Below are 11,667 nucleotides of genomic sequence, written 5' to 3' on the forward strand. Positions count from 1 at the left end.
TGCAGCCTGCCCAGCCTGGTGCCCCCTGCCCTGCCCATGACCCTCTGGGAAACACCCCTCCTCAGGCCCGGGGGGGCCCACGCACACCCTTCTGTGGGTGACCCCCAGCTCACTCACACTAGGGAGCACCCCGACATGGGCACTCCGTGAGTCGGGCCCCGAGCTGGGCCCTGGCTGGGGTTCCCGCACACGGCGCTCAGTGAAACGGTTAGCGGAGTGCGTGGACGGGGCCAGGGGCCCCTGGGCCCTAATGCCTGCCCCTGGATGAGGACCTCTGGGTCATCCCTCAGTGGGGTCCCAACCTTTCACCCTGGGAGGTGCTTCTGCCCCCGCTGGGCAGCTCACCGCCGGGCGGGCTCACTCGGGGGCGGCGCTCCCTTGCGGACCCCCGTCTGCTCTCCTGAGGCCAGAGTCTCTGCATTCCTGTGGCCTGTGCAGGGGAGGCTGGGGTTCCTGCCAATGCCTTCTGCCTGGAATTGGGACGATGGCTGGCCTGCGACGGTCCCCGGGGGGCGCAGGGAGCCGCCAGGTGGTGGGTGGCCTGGGGAGGGGTGAGGAGGAGGAGGCAGGGAGCTGAGGCCCAGCTGTGAGCGCCTACACGGCCATGAGCAGGCTAGTGCAGGCGTGCCCTCGTCTACACAGGTGGCAGGGCCTGGGTGAGGGGGTAGAGGGGCTTCTGCTGCAGGAGGGTGGTGGACCAGGGCGGCCACCTGGCGGGGAGGGGCGGGGGCGACCGGGGGACCGTCCGGGGGGACACGGTCTGCAAGGGAGTGGGGGTGGGCGGGGCGGAGAGGTGAGGGGCAGACCTGGGCGTCTTTCCGGGGCTGAGACCAAGTTCTCCAGGAGGAAGGGAAACCGGACCCTGCGGGAGCAGAGGGGCAGGGGCTGGGGGCTGGCAGGGGTCGCTTGGCTGTGGGTGTGAGAAGGTGCAAACTTGGGGATGAGGGGGCGGCGGGCCCCCTGGGAATTGGGTGGAGGAGGCTGGGCGGAGTCACGCTGGGAGCCGGCCCGGGGTGCGGGCTCACCCTCGGGGCGGGCCTGGGGTCAGCCCGGGGAGGCTCAGGGCCCTCCCGTGTGCAGCTGGTGCCCGCCGGGGTGTTATCCAGCTGAGGGGCTGCCACCTTCCCCAAGAGAGGGGTGTGGGGAGGGTCCTCACCCCCCACAGTCAGGCCCTCCCGGCCCTCAGGCCTCTGCTGCCCTGGGGACCGGTCTCGACAGTCACATCCTTAGGGCCGCTTCCCGGGGCTCAGGTCCCAGCCCCCCTGCTGTGCCAGCACCCATGTCCCTCCCGGCGGCCTTGAGGGTGACGTCGTCACCACCCTGAGGGGGGCGGACCAGCAGGGCCCCCTCGGTGGATGCCGATGGGAACGGGCTTGCTCTGAAGGTGCATGAGTTTTTGGGAAGAGGCTGGACGCGGCCCCCAGGCCGTCTGACCGCGGACTGCTGCCCGCTGCCCAGGGCTGAGCCCCTGCAGGCCTCGCCGGCTGTTGCCCCCTTAGCAGGAGGCACCTCCAGGGAGCGGGGCGGGTCCTCCCAAAGCGTGTCATCTTGGCCGAGGGCCGAGTGTGGACCAGGCTCCCGGGCGGTGGGGGCCAGGGCTCCGTTTGGGCTGGGGGAGCGCTCGCCATCCGCCACAGCTGCGCCCCAGAGTCCGCGGCTCCTGCAGCTGACGTGGCTCCAGGCGAGCCGGAGTAAGACGGCGCCTGGCCTCCCCGCCGGCTGGACGCCTTCTGAACGGATGACTAATGTGTTTTAATTCGTCCCCACTTGGCATGGAATCCCCACCCCCACGCGAGTAACTGGGTCGCCAGCAAAGGCACGCTGGGCTGACTCCAGCTCCCCGCCCTTTCCCGCAGGAGGGCCCTGGTCTTGTTAGCACGCTGACGGTCCTCACAGGGCTCAGGGCAGTCCAGAGACGGGCAGGCATTGGGGAGCTTCAGGGCGGCCCCGGAATGCAGCTCTGCGTCCTCAGGAGGGGGTCATTTCCACTCCTGCCTCTTGGGGAGGCAGAGTCGGAGGACTTGAGGGACCCCTCGGGAGCCAAGCCTCCCCTGCCAGGCGCTGAGACCTCTCAGGGCTGGGCTCCCTCCCTGGGGGCAGGGTGGGAGTGTCCTGGGGTGACCATACCTGTCTCAGATGTGCCAGTGTTAGGGACAGCACGCGTCCCCGGAGCCCACTGGATTCTGGGGCTGTGCTCTTGGCTCTGGAGTGTCCTTGAGCCTCCTTCCTGCCTCCTGGGTTCCAGGCCAGTCCAGATTCATCTGCAAGTGGTGGGCAATCCTCCCGACGGCCATGTGCTTGGAGGCGGAGACGTTGCCCAGTGGCCCGAGGCACACCTGGGGTCAGCTCCAGCCTCTGCCTTCTTAGCCAAGGCAGGTCACCCCACCTCTCGGAGCCTCAGTCTCCCATCTTGGGGCTGAGAGGCACAGACTGGGCAAACAGCCTTGTGTGGGCTCGGGCGGATGGGGCATGCGAAGGACAGCTGATCAGCGGTGGTGAAGGGGAGCCCGGGGTGGGCCGTGGGTGAGGGCAGAGCCCTCTAGAGCGCCTGCGGGCAGCCTGAGCTGGGCGAAGCTTCAGGCCCTCGGTGTTTGGGTCCCTGACTCTTCCTCGGTGCAGAGAGGGGCAAGCGGGGGCCCCAAAGGTTCGGTGGAATTGTCCTCAGCAGGGACCTGGGGGCTGAAGGCGCTCTTGTCTCCTGGAGACTCTCGGTGGGCAGTGTGGCCCTGGGGCTGTGGGGAGACCCCCAGGCCGGGGTGGGTGCTGGGAGCCGCGCAGACTGCAGACTCCCCCGTGGGCATCCCCTGATCAACACCCTCAGGATGACGGGGCTGCTGGGCTCCGGGGACTTAACCACACCTGGCTCCTGGCTCTGCCCAGCAAACAGCCCTGCTCCCCTGGGCCCGCTGACCCAGGGCCTCCAGCCTCGGCGTCTGGCCTCTGTACATCTCCTGCTTTTCTGCATCTCAGGTTAGGCCTCCACTTGTGTGTGGGGTGTGTTCATTGTCCAGGTGTCTACCCACTCATCCAGCCAACCATCCATCTTTCTATCCATGCATCCATCCCCTCGTTCTATAAATGTTCTCCTTGAGCAGGTCGCACAATGTTTAAAGCTGCGAGCAGGCAGGCAGGGAGAGATCCAAAGGGGAAAACCAGACAGTTTCTGCTCTCATGGAGACGAAGGGTTATGGGGCGACGATGGGTAAACCCACTGCATCCGCGGAGTGGAGCGGGCGGGATGAGGCAGGGCGGCTGCTCAGACGACCACAGAGCTTGCCTGTTGGGAGCAGGGGCGATTAAGGAAGGCTTCCTGGAGGACAGACAGCCTGGCTGAGATCCTGGAGGCCTGTCTCCCGGCCGACCGGTTCTCCCCACGTGTCTCCTGACAGGACTCGGGGAGGCATCACACAGACGTCCGCGTTGACGGCCCACACGGGCGGGGCCACCAGCCTGCCCACGCGCCATCTGCCGGCTCCTGCCTCCTCCGAGCAGCGTGCTGGAGTCCGTGGGCTGCCTGGCTCCCGCACGGTTGCTAGCTGCACATGTGGGCCTTGGAAGTCCAGCCGTACAAACGCCCGGGGGTACCGCGCCCCGGGGGAGAAGGCGCTGGGCCGGGAGAGCCGACGGGGCGGGAGGGGTGGCCCTCCTGGGGCGCGGCGCCTCACCGTCTACAAGCTCCCAGGTCCAGCGCCTTGTCCCTTTGTCAGGACCGTCCTGGGGGGCGGCCAGGTGGCGGTCACTGCTGGAAACGGAGGATCAAGGAAGGCGGTGCTCTGCTCCGGGGCACAGAGCCCCCGCCCGGGCCAAGCCCTCTCCTCCGAGGTGTGTGGTTCCCCCAGGGGCGCCCCCAGCAGTGTGACATCCAAGTGTATCTGACATCGCTGAGTGTTCCCTGGGGCCTTTCATCTGCAGCAGGGGATGGGGCAGGGCCCCGCCACCTTCATGGAGCTGAAAGTCTTCGCGGGGACACAGAGAAGGAAACAGCCAGGTTGGGTCGCCGAGGGACCCAGGAGAGGAGGGTGGCGGGTCTCACTCGGGGATGGGCATTCCTGGAGTTTCTGGAACATCCATGGGTTGTGGGAGGAAAGGAAGAAAGTGAAGGGCTCGATGAAGAGTCTCTGTGCTCTGATTCGGATCAGCTCCGTCTTTTCTCAGAAGCAAAAACAAAGGCCGGGGTTTCTTTTACTAACTGACTCTGGCCGTCGGACTCTTCGTCGTTGAACGTTACCACGGCCGGGTCGGGCTCGCTGGGACCCTGGGGGGCTCTTGGGTTTCGGAAAAGACACACAGCAAAGGGCAAACACCCTAACCCTCTCGGGAGGGAACACCTGCTTCGGAAGCGGCTCTGAGAAGCTGCTTGGAGTGGAAAATGCTGGTACAGAAGTGGGAGTGGGTGTCTCCTGGGCCTCAGGGGAGGGATGGGGGTCCCCGGGAGCTGAGGCTGGGTTCATCCCCAGCGGCTTGTGTCAGCCGACTTGATGTGGCCCTCGAAGCGGCCGGGAGCCCCCACGTCTGGGTCCCACGGCTCTGGGCCAAGACCCGTGATTCCGAGCCCCCACGTCCTCCAGGCTCAGAGGACTCACTGTCAAAGGCCACACGGCCAGCAGGCGGCCTCGTCAGTCGTCATTCTCACCCCCGGGCCCTCCCTGCATAAAGGTTCCTTCTTCACCGAAGGCTGAGACTGTCCACAGTGGCCACTGGTCACGCGGCCCCTCACCGGTCTGTGCGTTAGGGTGTGGCAGGGCCCACTGCCTGCAGATGCCCCCGAGCATCGCTGCGCCCAGCCTGGGCCCGGGGCACAGTAGGCGCAGGGCGTGCTGGCTGTCCACGGGCGGGAGGGGTGGACGACCGGCCCCTCAGACTGGCCCCTCCTGCTGCGTGCGGCCGGGCGATGCCCTGGGGGGAATCAGCAGGTGGCCTCTGAGCAGGCTGAGGCAGTCCTGAGGTTGGGGCGTCCAGGGCAGGGGCTGGGGAAGACCTTGGGGTCCCCTGGTGGGGGAGGCTGGGAGATCCCACTGCAGGTTCCTGCTTGTGTGGAAGCCACAGAGGCTCAGGGCTTCCTCTCCTTCCTGCAGAGCCGGGAGGGGCCAGCCCAGCTCCCCCATGCCCAGGCCACACACCTGCTGTGTCCCTTCAGGGGTCGCCGTGTCTCTACCCCACTCCCTGCCTTCCTCGCGTGTGCAAAGACGATGCACCCTTCTGGGTGCAGGTAGTGTGGGCTCACGAAGAGGGGGGCAGGTTTGGGCTTCACACAGCCTCAAACCTGTCTCCACCACAGGGTCCTGGGGCCTAGGCAAGTCTGGGGAGATGTAGGGCCTCAGGCTCTTCCTCTGGACACTGGAGACTTGAAGGGTCCCGTCTGCAGACCGCTCTGAGCTAGGACATGCTGGGGACCCGAGAGAATGGGGGGGCCTGTCCCCCCACAAGGGGCTGACCTCCCGGGCTCTCCCCTGGGCAGAGCTCCTGTCCTCACAGCTCGACAGTCGTATTATCTTATTCTATCACTTTGACCTATAAAATGCCCGTCTGCACCCAGTAAAATCCTGGCTCAGAAGGTGCTGGCTTCTGCCTCCCTTTTTAGCAGTGAAATACGGTGTTTAAACGTTTCATGGTCTGGTGGTAAAGGTTTATGAGCGAGGCCCATTGGCTGGAGGTCAGTGGCTTGGCTGGCTTTGTCTCTCCTGGGACCCAGAGAAGCCAAGGAGAGCCGGGGGACCCTTGGTTCCGAGACAGCCGCCTCTGGGACCCAACCCTGCGGGCCGGGCAGAGGGGGGACCAGGCTGGGAGTTGGAGGGGAGGTCAGGCTGGGCCTTTTGTGATAGTGGCCGTGTACCCGGGTAAAGAGGACGATGGTGACGAAATAACATTCCCGAGAGCCTCGCGGAGTCCCTCCCTTCGCTCTGGGCCTCCAGACTCACCCCGGCTCCTGACCCGGCCCAGAGCTGGCGACCCCAGGGGTGTGGGGGGGATGCCCCGCTCTCCGTGGGGCTCTGTCCTTCCAGTGGGCCCGCACCGTCTGTGCCCTGGGCCGTTGGCCCCGCCCTGACCAGTCTCAGAGAAGCCTGGCTGGGCCTCCGTCTGCAAACAGCCTTTCACCAGGGGTAAAGGCAGGCGTTTCCTACAGACCAGCGGGGAACGGAGGCAGAGAGGCGAGGCCCGGTGGGGTGAGGCCCCGTTTCTTGTCTCCCCTTAAACATAGGAATGACAATGGCAGTGACGATGCTGGCGCCGCCACCCAGACACGGGCCGGCTCAGGGCCCCTGCTTCGGGCTCAGGGCCCCCCTGAGGTCCCAGTGAACGTCTGCTTAAAGCCTTAGTGTTCCCCTCCGCTGCTCCCCAAACCTAGACATAGCCTATGAAACCACGGTTTTCAGGACACTGCACACCAAGCCAAGAAGGACAGTGATTGCTGAGAGGTGGAAGCGGGGGGCGGGGATCGAGCCCCACAGGTGCTCCCAGCTTATGGCCAAGAGGGGGCTTCCAGCTGCGGCACAGGGAGGGGACCACAGGAGGATCTGGGGAAGCCCTGGGTTCAGGAACCCAAGAGCCCAGGGAGACCAAGGCATTTAGAGTCACAGGGCAGAGCCTCAGAGGAAGAGCCGATGGAGATTTGGACCCCCACATATTCATGTCACAAGTGAGGAGGGTTCCTGAAGTCTAGGAGAGGACCAGCCACCCAAAATGATGAGAGGAAACAGTCCGCAGGCTGACAGAGCTGGGAGGCGGTGTCCTTCCCACCAACCAGAGGAGACACCTCATGACTCGTGGGTCCCTGGGGTGAGCGCCCAGCAGGGTCTGGCCTCAGTTACGAGGAATAACCAAAGCCAAGTTAGCCACTGTCTGGGCCTGCATAGTGAAGCTTAAAAACAAGACCCAAGAGGTTAAAACTGTTTCAGTGTAAATGTATCCCCAAACGAAGCTCTGAAGAACTGATGCTTTTGAACTGTGGTGCTGGAGAAGACTGGGAGTCCCTTGGACTGCAAGGAGATCCGACCAGTCAGTCTTAAAGGAGCTTTGGAACTCTGTCGCTGGAAGGACTGATGCTGAAGCTGAAGCTCCAATACTTTGGCCACCTGACGCAAAGAGTTGACTCATTGGAAAGATGCCAATGCTGGGAAAGATTGAAGGCAGGAGCAGAAGGGGACAGCAGAGGATGAGATGGTTGGATGGCATCACTGACTCCATGGACATGAGTTTGAGCAAGCTCTGGGAGTTGGTGATGGACAGGGAGGCCTGGTGTGCTGCAGTCCACGGGGCTGCAAAAAGTCAGACAAGAGTGAGTGTCTGAAAAACAAAACAATAAGCAAAGATCAAGACTTACTTCCCTGAGTAGAAAAGATTCAGCACCTAACAAAGTGAATGTCACAAGGCTGGACATTCAGTAGAAAATTACCTGGAGCACAAAAAGCAGGAAAATATGACCCTCAAGGAGAAGAAAAATCAGTTAATTGAAACCAGCTCAGAACTAGCACAGATGTTAGAATTGGCAGATGAGGATGTTAAAGCAGTTGCTATAACTGTGTTCAGAATGCACACACACAAATTGCACATATTAAGTAGACACACGGGAGCTGAGAAGAGACCCAAATCAAACTTCTGGAGGCGAAAATGACAAACTGCAGTGTCTGAGATGAGAATACACTGGATGGGGTTAAACACTGCAGAAAAAAAAAAAAAAAAGTAAACTTGAAGACATAGCATCACAAGATGTCCAGAGTGAGACCCACTGAGGAAAACACTTCCCAAGTAAGAAGAGTGTGCAGAGGGCCACGGGACAAACTCCAGCCCAACGTGTGAGCCCACGGAGCCCGAAGGAGGGAAAGGGAGGGCAGAGCGACACTGGAGGAAACGATGGCTCACATGTGTCCAAGCTTAACAAAAGCTGTGAGCCTGCAGCATCAGGATGCTCCATGAACCCCGAGCACAAATCACATGAAGAAAACAACAGGAAGGCGTGTTTTAACAAAATCACTCAACAGCTGTGATGAAGCAGCCAAAGAAAAAAGACACATCACACTCAGAGGAAAAGTGATGAGGGAAGCAGTGGGTTTCTCATTGGAAATCAGCAAGAAATGGGGGGCTAGATCTTTAAAGTGCTGAAGAAAAGAATCATCAGTCTAGAGTTCTATACCCTACAAAAACATTTTCCGCAACAATGTAGGTGAAATAAAAGATTTTCAGACAAACCAAGCTAAAAGAACATATCGCCAACCATCCACCCAACAAGGAACACGGAAGGCTGTTTTTCAGGAATAAGAGACGCAAAGCGGAATTGTGGATTCACACAGAGGAACGAAGTCTCCCCGACATGGTAACTTCGTGCGTAAACACAGTCTACATCTACCTGCCTGTGATAATGGTGTTAGACGCCTTTTGCTGAATACTTATTTGCACCCAGCCCTCCACGTCTTATACCACATTCCATGTTTCCTCTCCATTTTGCAGATGAGGAAACTGAGGCCACATGACCTGGACGACACAGCAAAGACCAAAAGTCCCCCTGGAGCTGAGCTTGGCTCCTTTCAGCCCCTGAGCTGGGCGGCTCACTACTCTCCTTGCCTTAGACCCTTCCTTTCTGGTCCTTCCAGGCGCCGCCTCATCCCGCAGCATCTCCCACTCTGCCCCCGCGTTCAGGGCCCCGGGGTCTGGCCAGGAGCAACCTGGGAGGCTGAAGCCCCTCCCCTTCCAGTCCAGCTCTTTGCAGCACTGGTGGAGCTTTCCTGAGTCTTTAGGAGATGAAATATGACAGGGCCGTCGCCGTGGCAACCACTCATCATTTATTGATAGTCTGAAAACCCACTTGCTCAAATAGCCGGCAGTGATCCGCCAGCTCTGTTCCCTCTGGTAGGCTTGCTGAACGGTGGGCTCTGCACCAGGTACTCTTGCTTTGACTCGGGGCGGGAGCCGGGGGAGGGGAACAGGGCGTGTGGGGGCTGCCCTCTGGCCTGGCTGCTTGCCGCTCACCGTGTTCTCTGACACCAGAAACCACCTTTCCTGCTTCTTCTGCAAGTGCTCAGTCACACCCAGAGTCACTCAGAGCAAACTCCACCCCAACCTGTGGGCTGAGAGCTGCATTGCCAAAAATTTTTTAAAAAATTATATTTACTGATACTGAAATAAATTACATAAAAACAAAGGTAATATATAATCAAAACTCATCACTTTCTAATTATTTACTACATTTTATTATCACCTATGCTCTTGAGACATTACTTTGCCAACAAAGGTCCGTCTAGTCAAGCTGTGGTTTTTCCAGTGGTCGTGTATGGATGTGAGAGTTGGACTGTAAAGAAAGCTGAGCACCGAAGAATTGATGCTTTTGAACTGTGGTGTTGGAGAAGACTCTTGAGAGTCCCTTGGACTGCAAGGAGTCCAACCTGTCCATCCTAAAGGAAATCAGTCCTGAATATTCATTGGAAGAACTGATGTTGAAGCTGAAACTCCAATACTTTGGCCACCTGATGTGAAGAGCTGACTCATTAGAAAAGACCCTGATGCTGGGAAAGATTGGGGGCAGGAAGAGACGGGAACAACAGAGGATGAGATGGTTGGATGGCATCACCAACTCAACAGACATGAGTTTGAGCAAGCTCCAGGAGTTGGTGATGGACAAGGAGACCTGGCATGCTACAGTTCATGGGGTCGCAAAGAGTTGGACATGGGTGAGCGACTGAACTGAACTGAATTTGAACCCATGTTGTATTTATAATTGTTGTGTTGTGATGAGTGCAAAAAGCTGAAGACATACTCTTTCAGCTTTCAGGAACTACTACCTGACTCAGCAAAGAAATCTGTCACTGACGAGCAGATGAAGTTCTCATATACGTCTCTGTTGTTTCTCTTTTGTCTTACTCCTTAAACAGTGAAAATATTAACCAACATTCATGCTGGAATTATACTCACTTGTTTAGTGACATGAGCGCCTTCTTTGCATTTGCGTGCTTCCCAAGTGGCGTTAGTGGTAAAGAACCTGCCTGCCAACGTAGGAGATGTAAAAACGTGGGTGTGATCCCCGGGTCAGGAAGACCCCCTGGAGGAGGGCATGGCAACCCTCTCCAGTGTTCTTGCCTGGAGAATCCCATGGACAGAGGAGCCTGGCGGGCTGCAGTCCGTGGGGTCGCTCAGAGTCGGACACGACTGAAGTGAGTGAGCAAGCGCAGCACAAGCGTTTACACACGTTCTGACTTTGTCAAGTCGTGGCTGAATTGCCAGCTTGACTATGAACACGAGAGTTCCATGAAGGTCCATGAAAGCGCCGTGAGAGCCTCCTGACAAACACAACGTCCAAGATCCCGGCCTCAGCACCCCCACGTGCAGAGCTCGGGCATCACGTCGCTGTGCAGCCGTCGCCACGTCCATCCCCACGGTTCCTTCATCTTCCCAAACCCGCGCCCCGCCCCACCCCCGCCACCGCACCGACTTCCTGTCTCTGTGGGTTTGGCTCCTCTCGGACCTCGCGTGGGTGGGCCCGCGGGACTGGCCCTTCTGTGACCGGCTCATTTCACTGAACACAGTGTCGTCAAGGTTCACCCGCGCTGTCGCCAGGGTCGGAATTCCATTCTTCTTGAAGGCTGAGTGACATTCCTGCCACGGACGGGCCACACCTAGTTTCTGCATTCATCTGCCATCAGACGCAGGAGCCTGTCACAGGCTTGTGGGAGGAGCTGGACCGGGAGGTGGGAGCAGATGGCATCTGTTCCTTCTTCTGGTTGGGCTTGGGCGCTCCTCCTCTGCCCTGCTTCTCATCGCTGATGAGGGATACATGGTAACAAACGGTCAGACCCTTCTCTGACGTCAAGCCCTTGTCTTCACGGGTGAGCCCCTTCCTGAGAGAGGAGGGGGTGCCAGCTGAGTGAGCCCCAGGGCGTCTCCCCCACCCACCCACCTGGCTCCAGCTGAGTCCTGCGGGGCCGGAGGCAGAGGAATGCCCGGGACGGTCCCTTGTAACTGCTGCTGGGGCCTGCCAGCCGTGACAGGCTCCTTGCAGTCCTTGTCTGGGTCTGGGAGACCTAATCTCTGAGGATCTCTCGCAGTGGGGAGCCTGCTGGCTGGCCGACCATCACTGCCCTTCTCCTGGGGTCACTTGCCCACTCCAAGTGGCCTTTCTAGGAGGGGTCTCTTTCGAGATGACCGGAGCCCAGGTGCCCTCCTGGAGAGAAGCCCAGCGGGGTCCTTGCCCCATGGCCGCGACACACACGGCCCAACTCCTCGTCTGTCCCCGGGATGCTCCGGGCACAGCCCCTCACCCGGGATGGTCAGGGGCCCAGCCCTCGTCCCCTCGCTTGACCTGCAGTGACGGAGGATCCCTTACCTTCCTGCTATGGGTGGGGGAGCAGAACACAGCCTGGGGCCGTGTTTTCTTTGGGGAAGTGCTCATCCCGCGTCTCTAGCCTCTCGTGGGCTCTCCACGACCCCTTCCAGGGTCGGGCGGTGTGGGAGGCGTGGGTGCTAGCAGGGCTGCCCCTGGCCTCCAGGTGGGCCCTGCGTGGGGGTCTGGCGCTAGGATGTACGGGTCGCAGGTCTCGGACGGACACTCAGGGGGAGGCGCTCATCCCCAGGAGCGCAGTGGAGCCGTCAGCCTCACAGAGTGGGCACCAGCTGCGCAGGGGGCCACGGGCACTCTCCTGCCTCTGTCTTGGGGAGCGCCTCCCCAAAGGGCGGCAGCGC

The 11,667-nt window shown here is 60.3% G+C and overlaps 1 protein-coding gene across 1 annotated transcript; it reads right to left on the reverse strand.

Annotated features, from left to right (window-relative positions):
- Nucleotides 1-341: 341 nt before the first annotated feature.
- On the reverse strand, nucleotides 342-11,377 carry LOC136163143 (collagen alpha-1(I) chain-like). The gene is made up of 14 exons (XM_065927583.1): nucleotides 11,247-11,377; nucleotides 10,649-10,826; nucleotides 10,454-10,584; nucleotides 5,919-6,118; nucleotides 5,264-5,386; nucleotides 4,599-4,896; nucleotides 4,191-4,265; nucleotides 3,363-3,606; nucleotides 2,605-2,732; nucleotides 1,278-1,660; nucleotides 1,026-1,198; nucleotides 807-960; nucleotides 599-760; nucleotides 342-541 (listed from the first exon to the last, which is right to left on the reverse strand). Exons 1-14 carry the CDS (start codon nucleotides 11,375-11,377, stop codon nucleotides 342-344), a joined length of 2,580 nt encoding a protein of 859 aa, XP_065783655.1.
- Between the last annotated feature and the right edge of the window lie 290 nt (nucleotides 11,378-11,667).

This window comes from Muntiacus reevesi, chromosome 3 (genome assembly GCF_963930625.1).
Source record: "Muntiacus reevesi chromosome 3, mMunRee1.1, whole genome shotgun sequence".
Lineage (NCBI taxonomy): Eukaryota > Metazoa > Chordata > Mammalia > Artiodactyla > Cervidae > Muntiacus > Muntiacus reevesi.

Bases quoted from the DNA above. Each gene is read 5' to 3' on its own strand.
- LOC136163143 (XM_065927583.1), bottom strand. From the start codon at position 11,377: ATGAGCACTTCCCCAAAGAAAACACGGCCCCAGGCTGTGTTCTGCTCC. The intron at 5,387-5,918 runs GTGAGTCTGGAG...TCGGGTCCCCAG, and splicing joins GGGCCGGGTCAGGAGCCGGG to CATGTCCTAGCTCAGAGCGG. The intron at 1,199-1,277 runs GTGCTGGCACAG...ACCGGTCCCCAG, and splicing joins GGCCGCCGGGAGGGACATGG to GGCAGCAGAGGCCTGAGGGC.